Source organism: Microtus pennsylvanicus, chromosome 1, assembly GCF_037038515.1.
Source record: "Microtus pennsylvanicus isolate mMicPen1 chromosome 1, mMicPen1.hap1, whole genome shotgun sequence".
Classification (NCBI taxonomy): domain Eukaryota; kingdom Metazoa; phylum Chordata; class Mammalia; order Rodentia; family Cricetidae; genus Microtus; species Microtus pennsylvanicus.
This window is the reverse complement of record NC_134579.1, coordinates 134,325,121-134,345,347: the sequence shown is the minus strand read 5'-3', so window position 1 is coordinate 134,345,347 and position 20,227 is coordinate 134,325,121. Positions and strand designations below refer to the sequence as shown.

The 20,227-nt window shown below is 46.8% G+C and overlaps 1 protein-coding gene across 1 annotated transcript; it reads right to left on the bottom strand.

The window, feature by feature from the left end:
• Positions 1-8,353: 8,353 nt before the first annotated feature.
• On the bottom strand, positions 8,354-18,079 carry Cox6b1 (cytochrome c oxidase subunit 6B1). The gene is made up of 4 exons (XM_075985220.1): positions 17,956-18,079; positions 15,966-16,082; positions 15,121-15,221; positions 8,354-8,540 (listed from the first exon to the last, which is right to left on the bottom strand). Exons 2-4 carry the CDS (start codon positions 16,069-16,071, stop codon positions 8,487-8,489), a joined length of 261 nt encoding a protein of 86 aa, XP_075841335.1. The 5' UTR covers positions 16,072-16,082; positions 17,956-18,079; the 3' UTR covers positions 8,354-8,486.
• Between the last annotated feature and the right edge of the window lie 2,148 nt (positions 18,080-20,227).

Sequence of the window (20,227 nt, the reverse complement as noted above, 5' to 3'; positions counted from 1 at the left end):
CCCTTGTCAAGACAGTGGGCTAGCCAAGTGTGGGAGACTGGGACAGAAGACTATCAAGTTCAGGATTACTCTGTTATATGGCTAGTTACACGGCCAGCTTGTGTTATAGAAGGCCCTGCCTTGGCGCAAGCCATTAATCCCAACGGGAGCCGAAGGATGGATCTTTGTGAGTTCGAGGCCAGCCTAGCTTCCAAAGTGTGACTTCCAAGTCAGCCATAGCTAAACAGTGAGACCCTAACCCCAAAACAAAACACCAGGCATTGGTGTTAAGAAAAAACATGAAGGCCGGGTGGTGGTGGCGCACGCCTTTAATCCCAGCACTCGGGAGGCAGAGGCAGGCGGATCTCTGTGAGTTCGAGACCAGCCTGGTCTACAAGAGCTAGTTCCAGGACAGGCTCCAAAACCACAGAGAAACCCTGTCTCGAAAAAACCAAAAAGAAAAAGAAAAAGAAAAAACACGAAAAGAAAGAAAGAGAGAGAGAGAGAGAAAGAGAGAGAGAAAGAACATGAGGTTACACAGAAAACCCTGCTATCTGGAAAAACAAAACAAAATTATTTTCAGCTGGGCAGTGTGTGGTGGCACACACCTTTAATCCTAGCACTCGGGGGACAGAGGCAGGCGGATCTCTGTGAGTGTGAGACGAGTCTGGTGTACAAGAGCTAGTTCCAGGGCTGGAGAGATGGCTCAGAGGTTAAGAGCACTGACTATTCTTCCAGAGGTCCTGAGTTCAATTCCCAGCAACCACATGGTTGCTCACAGTCATCTATAATGAGATCTGGTGCCCTCTTCTGGTGTGTGAGCATACAGGGAAGGAATGGTGTATACATAATAAATAAATAAATCTTTAAAAAAAAAAAGAGCTAGTTTCAGGATAGCTAGAATTGTTACATAGGGCCAAAAACCTGTCTCAAAAAAAAAAAAAAACAACAAACAAAAAAAAAACAAATCGAAAAAAGAGAGAGAACATGAGATGTTTTCTAATTTAAGTAATTGGAAATTAAACAATCAACCTACTTTAGATTTAAAACAGTTTTCTCTTTTGATTTACATCTATATTAATGTCTTCCAAGAAAACCTAAATAAATATTGATGAACAGTAGATAAGTTTTGGTCTAAATAATTTACTAAACAATTGGGCCATGCTAAAATAAATATACATATATATAATATATATATTGCTACAAGCCGCAACATTATATAGTAATTTCTCAGCCATCTTTTTATGAGCAACTTATAAGAACCAAGGGACCTGGTAAAGGCGAAACCGAAAAACAAGGCTTTGTGGCACTATTGCTTTGTGGATAAAGTGGCTGTCCTTTGCTGTAGCTAACTCCCTTTGTGGGGATTAATTTCCGCAGTTCGGAACTGTCGTGAAAACAGTTTGCCACTGCCAGGCCTGTTCCTCTCTCCTACATCAAGTGCTAAGATCTGCCTTCCTGCAATTATCTTTATCAGCAGGCATTTGATCAATGATCAGGGTCCAGGCAGAGAGCGCCCCATCTAAGACATTCACACATCTCCAAGGACGCAGAATTACTACCTGCCCAAGCTGCTGCTCTGGTTTTACCCCACGACCAGGATGGTTGATAACAGCATAGCACGGAACTGGAACTGATAATTCAGAGGCCTGGGTCTCTTCTCCCCTTAGAGCAATAAGTCTAACTCCAGACCTAGGCCCATAGAAACTGCAGCGTCTGGTGTTTGTCTTATCAGATTCAAGCGCCATCAGCTTCCCTCTGACTTTTTTAAGTAGGTTGTTTGGTTACCAGGTAAGCCTCTGTGCTTGCTGGGAGAAAAGAGGCGCGCTGACTTAAACAATCGGTGCTCTATTTATAATTTCACTAGAAATAAACCTTTTAGCTCTTCCTACCACCGCAAAACGTAGTGTAGCGCACTAACCTTCCCCTCTAGAATCCCCTGATGGTTTTTCCCTTTTTTAATTAACTTTCTCCGTTAAGGAGTTCACCGGACGTGTACCAGCCACTCCCATGGATCTGTGTGTGAGTGTGAAAACCCTTATCTGATTTTCTATGGGACAAAAGAATTCCGGCCCTGGAACCTGCTAGGCTGGGGAATTGCTGGTTTTAAGGATATATATGACTGGGAGCATTTGTAACAGGCGGGACTAAGAACCATGTAGAAAAAGGAGAACAAGCAACAGGTCGAACAATGGGAAATGATGGATTGGAGAGAGAACAAAGAAACACAGACGATTCCCATTGTGAGAAGACTTCTTTACCCTAGGATTTTTAGCTCCTCTTTCCCTATTCTTGGCATCTTTATTTTATTTATTTATTTTTTTCATTTTTTTGGTTTTTCGAGACAGGGTTTCTCTGTAGCTTTGGTGCCCGTCCCGGAACTAGCTCTTGTATACCAGGGTGGCCTCGAACTCACAGAGATCCGCCTGCCTCTGCCTCCCGAGTGCTGGGATTAAAGGCGTGCGCCACCATCGCCCGGCTATATTATTACCTTTTAATGTAATAAAATAAATTGCTCTTTTCTGGTGTGATAATTTTTCCTTTATATTTGTGTTAGTCATAAAAACAAATCCATCTGAGAACTGAATAAATACTTGTTTTCCTTTGGAAAAAAATAATAAATGTTTTTCAAGACAGGGTTTCTCTGTAGTTTTGGAGCTTGTCCTCCTTAGACCAGGCTGTCCTCGAACTCACAGAGATCCATCTGCCTCTGTCTCCCAAGTGCTGGGATTAAAGACGTGCTACACCACCACCCAGCCTGCTTCAAAAACATTTTTTAAGCTTTATTTATTTTGTGTGTTTGAGTGTTTTGCCTGCATGTTTACATTTACCTATATCCCAGAAGAGGGCATCAGATCCCCAGAAACTGGAGATACAGATGGCTGTGAGCCACCAGGCAGGTGCTGGGAATCAAACCCAGGTCCTCTGAAAGACCAACAAATATTCTACACTGCCTAGCCATCTCCCCAGCTACATTTTATAAAATTTATTTTTGCTTTATGTTTATTAGTGTTTTGCCTGCACATCTGTCTGTGTGAGGGTGTCAGAAGTCCTGGAACTGACATTACAGACACACTGTTATGGAATTGAATCTGAGTCCTTTGGAAGAGCAGCCAGTGCTCGTAACCACTGAGACATCTCCCCAGCCCCCAAATTTTCATGTTGCTAAAGCCATAATTTGTGTTTTTTGAGATCTTTCTGTTTTTTTTGTTTTGTTTTGTTTTTTCAGCCAAGGTTTCTTTGTGTCCTGGAACTCACTCTGTAGACCAGACTGGCCTCAAACTCAGAGATCCACCTGCCTCTGCCTCCTGAATGCTAGGATTAAAGGAGTGTGCCACCACCTCCCTGCTTTTGTTTTGTTTTAAATTGTATTTACTTATTGTGTGTGCGCACGCACACGCGCATGGAGGTGAGAGGGTAACTAACATGAGTCAGTTCCCTCCTCCCATCGGCACGGATCTCAGGGCTCAGCAGGTAAAGGCACTTGCCACCGAGCCTGATGACCTGATCTCCATCCCTTGGACTCATGGCTGTAGAGAACTGTCTCCTGCAAACTGTCCTCTGATCTCTCCCCTCAGGCTCCGGCACAGGCACCCCTAATACTCATGCACGTGCACACACACACAAATAAGTGTAAGAAAAATACTAGCCAGGTGGTGGCACACACCTTTAATCCCAGCATTCAGGAGGCAGAGTCAGGTGGATCTCTGTGAGTTCGAGGCCAGCCTGCTCTACAAATGGAGTTCCAGGCCAGTCAGGACTGTTACACAGAGGAACCCTGTCTCGAAAGACCATAAAACAAACAAACAAACAAATCAAACCAACCAAACAAAAAATCCCCTCAAAAACCAAACAAAAGCCCTAGAGCACTGGGCTGGAGAGATGGCTCAGCAGTTTAGAGCACTTGTTATTGCTCCTGCAGAGGACCTGGGTTCGATTCTCAGAAATCACATGGTGGTGGCCCAAAGTCATCTGCATAACTCTAGTTCCAGGGGACCCAATGCCTTCTTTCTGGTCTTCAAGGGCACATACATGGAGGCAAAATAATCTGAAAAAAGAAAACATTTTTAAAAGTAACAGGGCAAAATGGCTGGGAGCATAAAAGGTGATTGCCCTGCATGCCTGCCTGCATGACTGAGACCCTACGGAAAGGCGAGAGAAGCGGCAAAGCTGTCCTCTGACCTTCTCGTGTGTCCAAACACACATTATACACACCTCTAAACAAGGGGGGGGGGTGGTGCTGGAGAGATGACTCAGCGGTTAAGAGTACACACTGCTCTGGAGAACCTGAGTTTAGCTCCTGCCACCCTGGTGGAAGCTCACTACTGCTCCATCTCCAGCTTCAGGGAGAATGCTGCCCTCTTCTGGCCTCCACAGGCACATACAATCCCTCACGCACAATTAAAAGTAAAATAAAAAAAATTTTAAAAGTAAAGAAAATGGCCAGGGCTGGTGATACAAGTGTGTAATACAGCCACCCAGAAGGCTGAGATAGGAGGATTCCAAGTTCAAGGCATGCCTGGACTACACAGTGAATCAGTCCAAGGTCAGCTTGGGCAATAATAGCAAGATCCTATCTCAAAAAGCAAAATAAAGGCCAGGTGGTGGTGGCACATGCCTTTAATCCCAGCACTCAGGAGGCAGAGGCAGGCGGATCTCTGTGAGTTCGAGGCCAGCCTGGTCTACAAGAGCTAGTTCCAAGACAGGAACCAAAGGCTACAGAGAAACCCTGTCTCGAAAAAATAAAAATAAAATAAAAAAAAAAGCAAAATAAAAAGAAGCCAAGAGCATCCACTGCTCCTGTGGATGGGAGCTCATCCCCAGCACAGAGCTGGCTCAGGAGCCAAGAGCATTTACTGCTCCTGTGGATGGGAGCTCATCCCCAGCACAGAGCTGGCTCAGGAGCCAAGAGCATCTGCTGCTCCTGTGGATGGGAGCTCATCCTCAGCACAGAGCTGGCTCAGGAGCCAAGAGCATTCACTGCTCCTGTGGATGGGAGCTCATCCTCAGCACAGAGCTGGCTCAGGAGCCAAGAGCATTCACTGCTCCTGTGGATGGGAGCTCATCCCCAGCACAGAGCTGGCTCAGGAGCCAAGAGCATTCACTGCTCCTGTGGATGGGAGCTCATCCCCAGCACAGAGCTGGCTCAGGAGCCAAGAGCATCCACTGCTCCTGTGGATGGGAGCTCATCCCCAGCACAGAGCTGGCTCAGGAGCCAAGAGCATTCACTGCTCCTGTGGATGGGAGCTCATCCCCAGCACAGAGCTGGCTCAGGAGCCAAGAGCATTTACTGCTCCTGTGGATGGGAGCTCATCCTCAGCACAGAGCTGGCTCAGGAGCCAAGAGCATTCACTGCTCCTGTGGATGGGAGCTCATCTCCAGCACAGAGCTGGCTCAGGAGCCAAGAGCATTTACTGCTCCTGTGGATGGGAGCTCATCCCCAGCACAGAGCTGGCTCAGGAGCCAAGAGCATTCACTGCTCCTGTGGATGGGAGCTCATCCCCAGCACAGAGCTGGCTCAGGAGCCAAGAGCATTCACTGCTCCTGTGGATGGGAGCTCATCTCCAGCACCAGTTACCATGCAGCGTCCAACCACATGCAATCCCAGTTCCAGATTCAAAGCCGTCTTCTAGCCTTATAGGGCATTGTCAGCATTTGCATCTATACACAAAAAATGAGAGAGAGAGAGAGAGAGAGAGAGAGAGAGAGAGAGAGAGAGAGAGAGAGAGAAATCTTGTGACACAGCTCAGTTCTTGCCTAGAATCCCCCAGTGAGGGGCTGGGGTGTGGCTCGTTGGTAGAGCCCCTGCCGAGAATCCCCCAGTGAGGGGCTGGGGTGTGGCTCGTTGGTAGAGCCCCTGCCGAGAATCCCCCAGTGAGGGGCTGGGGGTGCTGGGGGTGTGGCTGTTGTTAGCCTCCCGGTGTCTCTTGAGTTCAACCCCCAGAACCAACAAAACAGTTCTCACTGTCTAAACCAGTTACAAACAGCCCCTCAAGGCCCGTGAGCACTAGTTACTGGTCCTCCTCTAGGTAGGTTCTTAGAGACCCCACTCAAGGGCTGCTATCCTCAGGACATACAGCATCTCTGTTCGTCTGAATTCTCAGCAGACACAGCCATGGTAAGAGTTCCTGCAGTCATAGGAGACTTTCTAGCTTCCGAGGCCATCTCCCTGATACATAGGTCTACGGCAATTCCTTCGAGGGATGTGCCTGTCTGGCCTTCTCTCACTGACTTTTCATTAGCCCTGGCTGTCCTAGAACTCTCCGCCTGCCTCTGCCTGGGATTAAACGTGCTCCATTACAGCCCAGTTTCACTGATTTTCATCAATCATCATGGTGATGAACACACAACGAGGAATGAGGCCCGGGACAGGAGAGGGAACCTCGAGCAGGAGCTTGTTACTAGGCCTGAGAATTTCCTGCATTTTAGAATGTTAAAAGTCCAGCTAAGTCAGGCAGTGGTGGCGCATGCCTTTAATCCCAGCACTTGGGAGGCAGAGGCAGGCGGATCTCTGTGAGTTCGAGACCAGCCTGGTCTACAAGAGCTAGTTCCAGGACAGGCTCCAAAACCACAGAGAAACCCGGTCTCAAAAAACCAAAAAAAAAAAAAAAAAAAGTCCAGCTAGTGGTGTGTGTATGTAAGCCATGAATTTATGGAGCGGAGGAAAGTTGTAAATTTGAAGCCAGCCTGAGCTATAACGAAACCTATGTATAGTTACAATGGAAAGGGAGGGGAGGGAGAGAGAAAAAATCTTGGGGACTGACTCCCCCCCTCCCGAAACAGGGTTTCTGTGTGTGTAACATCCCTAGCCATCCTGGAACAACTAGTTCGCTCTCTAGACCAGTCTGGCCTCGAACTCAGAGATTCACCTGCCTCTGCCTCCCAAGTGCTGGGATTAAAGGTGTGCACCACCAGTACCTGGTAGGATTTACTTTTTAAAGTAAATTTAATTTTCACTAAGGAGGAGAGCTGGAGAGATGGCTCAGGTTAAGAGCTGTTCTTGCAGAGGATCTGAGCGTGGTTTCTAGCATCCACATCAGGCAGCTCATAGCTCCCCATCTTGTAACTCCAGTTCCAGGGGATCCAAAACACTCTTCCAACCTCCAAGAATGTAGCAGTCATGCACATAGCTTCCCCAACACACACATTAAAATAAAAAACAAAACAAAAACAAAAAACTAAGAGGACAGAACCAAAGGCATGGTGTGCAGCACCCTGTAACACTGACACCTGGGAGGTCAAGCCAGGAGAATCTGCAGTTCAAGGTCATCCTATGACAAGACAAACAGAAAGGAGAAAAGGTAGAGGAAATGAATGGGGCTTTGTTCCTAACTACTGATGCTAGTTGGGGCTGCAGCTCAGCAGCAGAGAGCTTGCTTAGCATGCATGAGGCCCTCGGTTTGATTCCTAGTACTGCCAGACCAAAAAAAAAAAAAAAACCTATCCACATAAGGGGCAACATGGAGATTAATTTTAGCACACTAAAGACTTGAAGCTATTTTGCGTGACCATCCACTCCACTGACTTAGGGGTGATCAAAATTTATAAAATAAAAATGTAGGGCTGGAGAGATGGCTCAGAGGTTAAGAGCACTGGCTGCTCTTCTAGAGGTCCTGAGTTCAATTCCCAACCACCACCTGGTGGCTCACAACCATCTGTAATGAGATCTGGTGCCCTCTCCTGGCCTGCAAGTACACATGCAGACAGAACACTGCATACATAATAAATAAATAAACCTTTACAAAATAAAAAAAAATGTGAAACAAGCAGAAAAAAATGGAGACTGGAGAAATGGCTCAGTGGTTATGAGCACTGGCTATTCCTTCAGAGGATCCAGGTTCAATCCCCAGCACCCACCACAGGCTATACAACCCATCTCAGGGTGTCTGATGCCCTCTTCTGGCCTCTGCAGGCACCGCATGCACACTGTACACAGACACATGCAGACAAAACACCCATAAACAGAACACTTGCTGCTCTCGCAGAAGACTGGAGCTTGGTTCCCAGCACCTACGATCGTCTGTAACTCCAGCTCCCTTCCCGTCCCCTAGGCTCACATGTGTACACGTACACATTAAATAATATATAAATCTTTTTTTGTTTTGTTAAGTTTTTGTGAGACAGGGTTTCCCTATGAAGCACTGGCTGTCCTAGAACTCTCTGTAGACCAGGCTGGCCTCGATCTCACAGAGATCTGCCTTCCTCTTCTTCCTCAGTGCAGGGATTAAAGACATGTGCCTCCACTAGCTGAAATAACTAAATCCTTAAAACGAAATCTACTCTTCGTTTTAAAATAAGAACAATAACCACGTGAGGCCCCTTCTCGGCCAGTGCACCCCGCTTCATGCCCAGCTGTCCTACACAAACAGCGTCAAACTTTTCAGTGAAATTTTATTAGGTGCTGCATCATGATTCAGGGTCCCAGAGTAGGGACCATCATATACCCAGGTCCCCCTTTACTGCATGGGGAGAGGAGAGCGAACAGAGGAGAGGTGGGTGGAGCCAGGTCAGATCTTCCCAGGAAATGTGCCTTCTGCTCTGCGGTCATCCCAGGCTGAGACCTGTAAAAGACAATCGGCGTTAACTCCTCCAGTGACAAACCACATTTCCTTACTTTGCCCACTGACGCATGTGGCCAGCAGAGGACAAGTCCTGCCATGTGCCAACCACTGTCCCAGGGAATCAACAACGACTCACAAAGACAAAACCACTCTTCTTTTCTTTTTTTTTTTTTTTTTTTTTGAGATAGGGTTTGTATCCTGTAGACCAGGTTGGCCTTGAACACAATTAATAATTTTTTTTTTTTTTTTTTTTTGGTTTTTCGAGATAGGGTTTCTCTGTGGCTTTGGAGCCTGTCCTGGAACTAGCTCTGTAGACCAGGCTGGTCTCGAACTCACAGAGATCCGCCTACCTCTGCCTCCCGAGTGCTGGGATTAAAGGCGTGCGCCACCAAAAGAAAGAAATCAATCAATTAGTCAATTTCATTGGGCTTGGTGGTGGTGGTGCATGCCCTTAATCCTAGCACTTGGGAGGTAGAGGTAGGCAGATCTCTCTGAGTCTGAGGCCAGCCTGGTCTACAGAAAGTGTTTTAGGACAGCCAGAGATACACAGAAAAACCCTGGTGGGAGGGGAGGACAAAAGAAAGAAAAGAAAAGGCAAGAAAAGAAAAGGCAAGAAAAGAAAGAAAGAAAATGGCTCTATGTAGGCAAGCCCGGCGGGCATTTTCTTAATTAGTGATTGACAGAGGAGGGCCCAGCTCACTGTGGATAGTTCCATCCCTGGCTTGGAGGGCCTGGGTTCTATAAGAAAGAAAGCAGGCTGAGCAAACCAGTAAGCAGCATCCTCCACGGCCTCTGCATCAACTCCTGCCCTGCTTGAGTTCCTGTCCCCACATTTGTTTTTGGTGTTTCACCACAGCAAGAGTAACCCTAACTGAGACACTGGGCATTTATAGGAGATGAGGCTGGCCTATATATATTCTAGTGCAGAAGAATAACCAGTTTCTGTAGTCTAGTATCAAAAGATGCCAAGCACAAGGGATTTCACTGCTCACCACAGACGCCGAGTAGGAAAGGAAACTATGGAAAGGCCCCATCAAACTGCTAACATTCTCCAGAAAAAACACCATTCGGTGGATCTACTTACATACAGATACACACGATCTGTTTTACATTTGTGCGTGTGCGTGCATGTATGTGGGGGGTGGGGACATCTGAAGGAGATGGGTCTCTTCTTCCGTGTGGGTCCTGGGGATCCATTCAGGCTGTCATCTTTGGCAGCAAGTGCCTTTATCCACAGAGCTATTTCACCCTCACATTTATTTATGAGAGGCTGAGTCAACGGATAAAGCACAGACAAGGGAGACTGCAGTCTGACCGCAAGGGAGCAGACCAGTTTACAGAAGCAACACCACCGTCAGGAAACCTGCTTGCCTACCACAGGCCAGCACCAAGCTTTGTCATGTTCACAGCACCTCTGCTGTTCTGCTGCAGTGGTGACTGGCACAGGATGCACTTCCCAAGGCTGGCTTTGTCTAGAGCCCACACACAGACAGACTTCATTGGCCATAGCTCTCTCAGAATTTTTCAGTTACTGGTTTACCTTTTTGTTTTGTTTTGTTTTTTTAAAGAAGAGGTCCTTTTATTTAGATAGGCCTTCCCAGATAGCCCTGGCTCTCTTGGAACTCACTATGTGGACCAAGTCGGCCCCGAACTCAGAGACACCACACTCGACATAAGGGTGTTGTGGGATATTTGTACTCTGTGTGAAGCTATATTGCTGTGATTGGTGTAATAAAGAGTTGAATGGCCAATGGCTAGGCAGGAGGAATAAGCGGGACTGCTGGGCAGAGAGAGAGAGGAAGCAGGAGATGAATCAGAGATATGGAAGAAGCAGGATGGTTGGTACATGACAGAACGTAAAGTAATAAGAATGAGTTAATTTGTTAGAAGAGTTAGCTAACAGCAAACCTAAACTGAGGCTGAGCTTTCATAATTAAGTCACCCTGTGCTTATTTGTGAGCTGATGGCCCAAAGACAAGTCCGACTGCATAGGGTTTCCGTCTGGTTGGTTTCTCTGTGCGACAGCTCTGGCTGACCTGAAACTCACTCTGTAGACCAGGCTGGCAGTGATGGAAGAGACTTTTAATTCCAGCACTTGGGAGGCAGAGGCAGGTGGATCTCTCAAACTCTGTGAGTTCAAGACAAACTTGTTCTACAAATTCAGTTCCAGGACAACCAGGGCTGTTACACAGAAAAACCCTGTTTGAACAAAACAAAAAACAAAAAAAAACAAAAGCACACCAAGGGAGTTAGATGGCTCTGTGGTTAGGAGTACTTGCTGTTTTTGCAGAGGACCCAGGTTTGATTTCAGCACCCAAATGGTAGCTCACAACCAATGGTAACTCCACTCCCATAGGATTCATTGCCTTCTGACCTTTACAAGCACTAGGTATCCACTCGGTACAGACACACGTGCAGGTAAAATGCTCATACATATAAATTGAAAGGAAAAAAGCACACACAAGGAAGCCTCACACATGGTGGCACTCTTACACTCCCAGCACTTAGGAAGTAGAGGCAAAGGATCAAGGGTTCAAGGTTAGCGTCAGCTATCTAGTGAGCCAAGAATACAGGAGGCTCTGTCTCAGACATTAACCACAACACAAAACTAGAGCATGAGGCATAAGGACCTTTGGCAAATTATCCCTTTACCCCAATAGACCCAACACACACACACACACACACACACACACACTGTGGAAATAGGAAATCATGCAAACAGGGAAAAACATTCCCTGTCATGGATTTATTCCCCCAAAGACCAAGTCCAGCTAAAGAGCAGTACTGTGGGACAATAGTTTTGTACCCTATAAAAATTTGTCACTTGTATTGGTTTAATAAAATGCCGATTGGCCAGTAGTCAGGCAGGATGTATAGGTGGGGTGACCAGAACAGGAGAATTCTAAAAAGAGGAAAGGCTTGGTCTGCACTTGTCACCCAGACCCAGATGAAGCAAGATGAGAATGCCTCACTGATAAAAGGTACCATCCTTGTGGCTAACATAGACAAGAAATATGGGTTAAGATGTAAGAGTTAGTTAATAAGAAGCCTGAGATAATAGGCCAACCAGTTTAAAATTAATGTAGACCTCTGTGTGTTTCTTTGGGACTGAACCTCCGCCTACCAAATGAAAACCTCTGTCAACAGAGCAGAGGATTTTTTTTTTCTTTTTAAAGATTTATTATATACACAGTGTTCTGCCTGCATGTATGCCTGCACACCAGAAGAGGGCACCAGATCTTATTATAGATGGTTGTGAACCACCATGTCGTTCCAAGGAGTTAACTCAGGACCTTTGGAAGAGCAGTCACTGCTCTTAATCTCTGAGCTATCTCTCTCCAGCCCCGTTTTTTGATTCTTAGATGATAAAGCAAAAAACAAATAAACAAACAAAAACAAAAAACAAAAAAACACATACAATCAGATGTGTTAGCTCAGACCTGCATTGAGCAATCAGGAGCTAGAGGTTGGCAGACTGTGGTGAATATCAGGGCCAATCTTGCTCAAAAAAAAAAAAGGTAAAATACAGAGTGTGAACCATATCTGTATAAAGTTGTAAACATACTCACACATACCACCACTACCACTAGAGGAGGAGGAACAAAAAAAGGAAGAAGAATAAGAAAGAAAGGAACCTACACCCAGTTACTTTAAAAATTCTACAAAACACAGCTGAGCAGTGGTGGTGTCCCAGCATTTGGGAGGCAGAGGCAGGTGGATCTCTGTGAGTTTGCAATCAGCCTGGTCTACAATAGTTAGTGTCAGGACAGGCTCCAATGCTACACAGAGAAACCCTGTCTCAAAAAAACCGAAATAATTAATAATAAAATTCTATAAAACACTAAACTTTTTAGGAAAACAAAATGTTTTCTATTAGGGAAAATAAAAGATGACTGGACAAAAAATGATTCAAATGCAGATAATAGAGGTACTGACCTTTGTCCCCACAAACACATATAAGATTAGAATAGCCTTAAACACTTAAATACACACACACACAAGTCTGGGGAGATGACTCAGTGTTTAAGAACGCTTGCTGCTCTTGCCTGTTGCAGAGGGCTGGAGTTCAGCTCCCAACCCCCATGTTAGGCAGCTCACAGCTGCCTGTATATCCTGTTCCAGGGGATCTGACACTCTTCTGGCCACCCCAGGCACCTGCATTCACCCTTAACACACACATATTCATAATTAAAAGCTGAAGATTCTAAAAATAACCATGAACCTACAGAAGGGGCTGGAGCGATGACTCTGGTTAAGAGCACAGGAAGAGCTGAGTTCAGTTCCCAGACCTGTATCAGGAGGCTCATGACCAACTGTGACTCCAGCTCCAAAAGGCTCTGACTCCTCTGGCCTCCAGGGACACCCCCTCAAATGCACATACCCAAGCACATAATTAATAACATCTTAAAAAACACAAACACAGCCAGGTGGTGTTGGCACACACCTTTAATCCCAGCACTCAGGAGGCAGAGGTAGGCAGACCTCTGTGAGTTTGAGGTCAGCCTGGTCTACAAAGCAAGTCTGGACAGCCAGCACTGCTACACAGAGAAATTCTGTCTTGAAAAACAAAACAAAACCAATATATATAAATTCCTGTATCATATATAGGCAGCTGGTAGACTGCTTGCCTAGCACACAGGAAGCATGGCATCCATCCTGGCACTGCTTCAGACAGGGTGTGGTGGCCTTTGCCAGTAACCCCAGCTCCCAGGAGGCTGAGGCAGGATCTCAGGAGTTCAAGGTCATTCTAGACTAAGTAAGATTCTGTCTAACAACAATCACCATCCCACAGCAAGTCAAAGCAAATCTCAATACAGTATACAATATGAGAGGCTGGAGAGATGACTCACCAATTAAGCGTACTTGTTGCTCTTGCAGAGGACCCAGGTTTGATTCCCAGTACCCATATAGAGGCTCACAATCTGTAACTCTAGTCCCAGGAGACCAAACACCTTCTACTGACCCCCACAGGCACACATATGGGTGCTATATATTTACACACACACACACACACAAACACACACACATGTAAAAAAAAATAATGGGGTCTCAAGTAGCCCAGGATGACCTTTAACTTCTGATCCACCTCCTGTGTGCTAGGATGTCAGACGCGCAACCGCCACACTGAACTAAAGTACCATATTTTGGTTCTAAGACACGCTTTCAGTGTTTCTGAAATGAGCATGAATGTTATAATCACTTCATCAATTCTTATAAAAATCAAGCATCTCTTGAGGTTCTATAGTCAGCAGGGTCCTCTGATTTCACAAAAGAGAATATGCTGGAGTATTAAATACTGACTAGAAGTCTCACATCAGTGCTAGAGGCACTCTCTCCGTGGGCCCTGATTTAGTGGCGATGCCTATTCAACAGGCAGGGGCGAAAAGGCACATCTGAGGTTTGCCCTAGAGTACTTCAGCAAGGGAGGAAGAAAAAGAAAAACCATGAACCCAAGAGGCTGTGGGAGGAGGATCAGGAGTTCAACACCAGTCTGCACTACACAGCAAGACCCTGTCTTAACAAGGAGAATGTGGGGCCAACGATGGACCAGGAGAGGAAGCGCTTGCCAGGTGAGCCTGAGAACCCGCGTTTGTATCTGTAAAGGTGGGCAGGAAACCTGACTCCACACAGCTGTCTTCTGATCTCTGCACGTATGCAGTGGCACACCTGTACCACACACACCCCACATGTACAATAATACATCTTAAAAAACTACAGAGAGCCAGGTGGTGGTGGCGCACGCCTTTAATCCCAGCACTCGGGAGGCAGAGGTAGGCAGATCTCTGTGAGTTCAAGATCAGCCTGGCCCGCAGAGTGAGTTCCAGGGAAGTCAGGACTACACAGAGAAACCCTGTCCCAAAAAACAAAACAAGATTTTATTTTTAATTATGTATGTATGTGTATCTGTGCATGGGTTTGTACACAGAGTGCAGTGTCCTTGAGTCCACAGGATGCCCTCCAGTTATGGACAGCTGTTATAGACATGGGTGCTGGGAACCCAACCTAGGTCATTTTGAACTGGAAATGCTAAGTCTCCTTCTTTAATTTTCCTTCCTTTTTTTTTTTTTTTTTTTTGGTTTTTCGAGACAGGGTTTCTCTGTGGCTTTGGAGCCTGTCCTGGAACTAGCTCTGTAGACCAGGCTGGTCTCGAACTCACAGAGATCCGCCTGCCTCTGCCTCCCGAGTGCTGGGATTAAAGGCGTGCGCCACCATTGCCCGGCCCCTTTTTTTTGTTTTTTTGAGACAGAGTTTCTCTGTGTAGTCCTAGTTATCCTGGAACTCGCTCCGCATACCAGGCTGGCCCTGAACCACAGAGATTGCACCTCTGCCTCCCAAGAGTGCTGGGATTAAAGGTGTGTGCCACTACCATTCTTCCAAAGTCCAGGTTTCTACAGTGCATAGCCAAGGAAGCGGATCTAGGAGGGTGGTCCTGGGATGGAGGCCCTAACTGAGGAGGTATCAGTGACACTGTATGGTTGGTCCTATCTTGGCCCTTGGAGATGAATTCTCACTTGTCACCATAGTCTTCTCTGCCAGGTCCCCACCTGAACACCCAAAGGTCCCACTGGAAGGCACATACCCATGATACGGGGCAGAGGGACTTGTATACACGTCGGTACCACTCACACACGGAGACATCACCCCCCTTTGCGGTCATTGCCTTCTCGCAGCGGTGGAAGTCTGTGAAGAAAAGAGGCTTGGATCAACTTTTTGAGGAAGTTTTTGCTTCATAATTGGTTATATACACAGAGGGAATGCAAACTCATAAGTATACCATAATGAGCTGCATACACCTGACCTGGGCAGCTACACTGTTGCTCAATTAGAACATTCTAGAGCTAGGGATGACAGCAAAGTATGAGGGGAAGAGATGAGGATGACGGAAGTACAGACAGGGCTGGGAAAGGGGAAGACAGGAGGGCGTGACGGTGCTTGTTCTGTTTTATATTTTTAAGGGAAGGTCACGTGGACTCAAGTGTGGCTGGAGCACCAAAATGTGACTGCGTTTACCAGTGCTATCGTGCCTCTAGTGAGGAGAGGGAAGTGTGTTTAAGACTGGGCACCAAGCAGACAGAGAACATAGAGATGACAATACCCATCTTCTACACGGATGTGATGGAGGACTCACTTCTGAACTAAGCATTTACGTGTTATATTCACTTGTATGTAGCGTGCATGTGTGGCATACATACAAAATGCATACACAATTCTTCAAAAAAAAAAATTATTGCTGAGTCTAAAGTTTGTGACCTCGACAGACAGTATGAGGGACTGGGCCATCCAGACAGTAAATCCAGAGTGAATGGCCACAAGCTGGTATGCATAAGGTCTCTGTTCCCTACCTGGCTTCACGAGGCAAGAGGTATGTAGAAGACACAGGTGAGATCCACACATGTTACCCTCCCGCCCCGGTATTCTGCTTACCCAGATAGTTCTGCCAGCAGTTCCTGGTCTGGTTCTGGTTTGGGAAGCGGCTGTCAAAGGGGGCAGTTTTGTAGTTCTTGATTTTGGTCTTGATGTCTTCAGCCATGGTGCCAATTCCTGGATGCAAACAAAATGGGTACACTGGCAATCATTCTAGCGGTGCCTGGGCATAGGGATGTCAGATCAACGAGGCCCACGGAAGAAGACCAGATCAGAAGAATGGGTTGAATGTGAACAAGCTATTACTTCCTTCTCCTCAACAAACACAGAAAGATGAAGGGCAGCGAGAATCCATGTGTCTGAGTGTAGAAGTCACAGTAGGGTCAGGAGACAGAGGTCTCCTTATATTCCAGCTAACACTTACTGTGTGCATAGCACATACTATGTGCACTCTATACGCACCTACCTAGTCCTATAGCCATCCTAAAAAGTACTACTATCTGGGTTGTCTATACAAGGGACAGGGTGGCTAAATGACTTCCCAAGGTCAAACAGCACCCGGATGGTTGTGCTGCATCCAACATCATCAAAAACAACATTACAAGGGGGTCTTCTGGCGGACTCATAAACTTTTCTCAAAATATGGCTCAATGAGCCGGGCAGTGGTGGCGCGCGCCTTTGATCCCAGCACTCGGGAGTCAGAGACAGGGGATCTCTGTGAGTTACAGGCAAGTCTGGTCCACAGAGTGAGTTCCAGAACAGCGGGGCTACACAGAGAAACCCTGTCTCAAAAAAAACTAAAAGGAAAAAGAAAAAAAGTGACTCAATGCATTGCAAAACTGCTTATTTGACATTTATACACACACACACATATATGTCAGACAGGCTAGATGAAAAAGATGCTTTTTTTTGTTTTTAATTCCATGACAAGAATGATAACAGTAGCCGGGCGATGGTGGCGCACGCCTTTAATCCCAGCACTCGGGAGGCAGAGGCAGGTGGATCTCTGTGAGTTTGAGACCAGCCTGGTCTACAGAGCTAGTTCCAGGACAGGCTCCAAAGCCACAGAGAAACCCTGTCTCGAAAAAACAAAAACAAACAAACAAACAAAAGAATGATACAGTAGCATATATATATATATATATATCAAAGAACTGACCAAGTAACCCCGGTGACTTGTGACACTTGCAACTAGAATGTGTCAGATATCTGTGATTTTGACTGCTGACAAAGTTCCATAGGTTGCCAAACCTACTCAAGTTGCTGCCTCCATTCCTAACGAAAGTAAATGCTACATTTCAACCAGAGGTTAATAAAACCACAATGCAACTCCCCCACATGCATTCGAATACCTTAGCGCCTCGAATTGTACTGACCCTGAGTATCCACGGCTTTTTTTTTTAAAAAAACCCTCTGATATTACTGAAAAGATGACACAGTCAAAATCATCGAGAAAAACTGTCTATTCTAGAGCATCTGCGGGACCTTGGCGCCACAGAAGTACGCGGCCAGTGTCAATTCAAGTGGCCCGAAGTGGGGCATCTGGGGCAGCAGAAAGGGGTCATTTGGGGAGGCAGGGTGGGGACGGAGGATTTAACAGACCCAGTGTTGGAAGCAATTTTGTGCAATATCTCGAGTTTATCAAAGATGATGCTGCGGGAAAAGAAACAAGACGAGGTGACAGGCTGAGGCCTTGGAACACGGGCGGCCACGCCTGGGAACCCGCGGCTAAAAGCACCACAGTCCAATTTGCAGGGGTCAAATCCTTATCGTCGTGTAACGGAGGCTAAAGCGCTTCACACTCCAGCCCCAGCGCAGTCAAAGGGGACAGTAGCGGTCCTAGCTCGTAGGGCTGGAGGAAGGAGTAAGTTAATAGAGACGTCTCAGAATGAGACCTAGCAACAAGAAAGAAGGCTGCAATGGTCAGCTCCACGACCTCGGGCCCGAGGCAGCCATGGCGGCCGGAAGCTCCTTCCCGGCGTCAGGGAAGCCCCGGGCCGCTTCTCTGCTCCGGACTGGGTCCCCCGGGATCCCGACCCTTCGCACTCACCTAAAGACTGCCCTGGAGCAGCAGTAGTTCAATGTGACCCTTAAGCAAAGGCGACAATGTCAGACGGGAAGCGGAATTCCGACCGGCCGGAAGCTGCGAGAGGAGGAGCCGAACTGAGTCCTCCAGCGGATAGAGAAGCCACGGGAGGCGTGTCCAAAAGCGGGCATGGCCACGCCCACTTCCGAAGAAGCCCGACTTCCTATTGAACTAAATCCTGTTCATTATTGTTGCCGGTCCAATCGGGATCTTGCGCTGGACTCAACAGGCTACTGAATTCTAATTATGGGCTCTAGACACTTGCCTGTCCTTCTGGGAGGACAAAGACAGTCGCGGGACTATCTGCAGAGCGGGAATGGAAAAATGTCCCAGATAATCTGATTGTATTTTGAGACAGGATTTCGAGGTCAGGCTGGCCTCGAACTCAGATTCCGACGTGCTGGGATAACAAACTTGTACCACTATGCCTGGATTCGAAAGTTATTTTCTTTTTTTTTTTTGTTTTGTTTTGTTTTGTTTTTCGAGACAGGGTTTCGCTGTGGCTTTGGAGCCTGCCCTGGAACTAGCTCTTGTAGACCAGGCTGGTCTCGAACTCACAGAGATCCGCCTGCCTCTGCCTCCCGAGTGCTGGGATTAAAGGCGTGCGCCACCACCGCCCGGCTGAAAGTTATTTTCATTCATGTGTTGAGGGACATCCACCAGAGACCTCTGGGAACTACGCTGAGTGTTCAGTATGCCAGTGTATCGCTCAGTCTTTCCTCAGGGTGAATTTTTTTTTTTCACACTTCTTCCTGACTCGCACAACCACTCCAATTCCCTCAGGGTGAATTTTTAAGGGCAAAAATCATATTCTGGGTTGGCATGCTTCAGTTAACAAGAACAGTTAGCCAGCTGGGCAATGGTAGTACATACCTTTAACCCTGCATTTGGGAAGCAGAGACAGGCAGATCTCTGAGTTCGAGGCCAGCCTGGTCTGCAGAGTGAATTCCAGGACTTGAAAAACCAAAAACTAACTAACCAAAACAAACAAACAAAGAACAGCTAAAAGAGGAACTTCAAAAGCCAAAAGAACATTCAGACAGCCCCAGAACTATGGGCTTTGATGAATTAGGTCTTTGTTTTCATTTTGGCAGATGGTGTTGTCTATGTGCTGAGTTTTACAGCCTGAATGGTACTTCTATTCTGGGGTCTGCTATGCATTCGAGAAATATTTATTGAGTGTTTTCTCCTTATCAAACACATCGATAAGAAGGCACTACTGAAGAAAAGACAAAATTCTTACCTTCATAGGTCCTAAGACCTTTGTCCAAAGGTGAGAAGCAAGCGGTCTATCATAGTCTCATCATCATCGGACCAGACGCCACTCCCTGTTCATGGCTGTCCTTAAACCCAAAAAAATCACAGTTTACCTAGCTGAGTTCCTTCAGGGAAATGCCTACTCTATCATTCTTGCCATGGAATTAAAAACAAAACAAAACCCAACTTTTTCATATAGCCTGCCTGACCTATCAAGTAATCCTGTGGGTGCTGAGTTTAGAATATTTCTCCCTCCTGCAGTCCGGGTCCTCCCCCTGGAGCATCACAGCAGGTCCATTCCCAGGCATCTCGGCCCCCCTGCTGTTGCACAGCGTGCACCCTCTGCCCTAGGACGCTGTTACCACCTCGGTTATACCACGTCCTTTTCTCAGCCAGAGCTCATTCCCTGGCTTCTGGCATAACTAGTCTAAAACTAAAGCCCTTACAAACACCTTTCACCAACTCTCTCCTCACTCCCTGCACCCCAGGCACCCTCCTTTAGCCGCCTTCCCCCGCTTTGCCCTTTTTCCTTGTTCCGCCTGTAGATGGCTCCCCTTCTCGCCTGCTTAGAGGCTTTGATTTCTAAATCTCTGAGGAATGAACAAAACTCGTATGCAAATGAGGGCTAGTGAGGGACTGGAAAAGGGTGGAGTAAAAGTGAACCAACCGCTTCCCTCTCCCTCCACAGTCGGGCCTCTGAAGCGTCCCTCATAAAGCCTTTTAGCAACTGTGGGGTAGGGGTGGGGATGAGCACGTCACTGTACCTGTGTGAAGACAGGACAACTTGAGGGAGCTGGTTCTCGATGGAGTCTCCACCAGTTGAGTCCCCGGGCTCAAATGCAGGTTATCAGGCAGACGCCTTTCCTCAGCGTCTCACTAGCCCTTCATACTGTCTTTGAGGCAGTGTTCAGACCTAACTGGTCCAGGAGCCTCTTTCCTATTGTTTCAGTCAGCACTGTAATTACCTGTGGAGTTATTT

Coding starts and splice junctions, on each gene's coding strand:
- Cox6b1 (XM_075985220.1), bottom strand. CDS start 16,071: ATGGCTGAAGACATCAAGACCAAAATCAAGAACTACAAAACTGCCCCC. Junction 15,222..15,965: donor CTGCTGGCAGAACTATCTGG/GTAAGCAGAATA, acceptor TTTTCTTCACAG/ACTTCCACCGCTGCGAGAAG. Junction 8,541..15,120: donor CCCTCTGCCCCGTATCATGG/GTATGTGCCTTC, acceptor TGTCTTTTACAG/GTCTCAGCCTGGGATGACCG.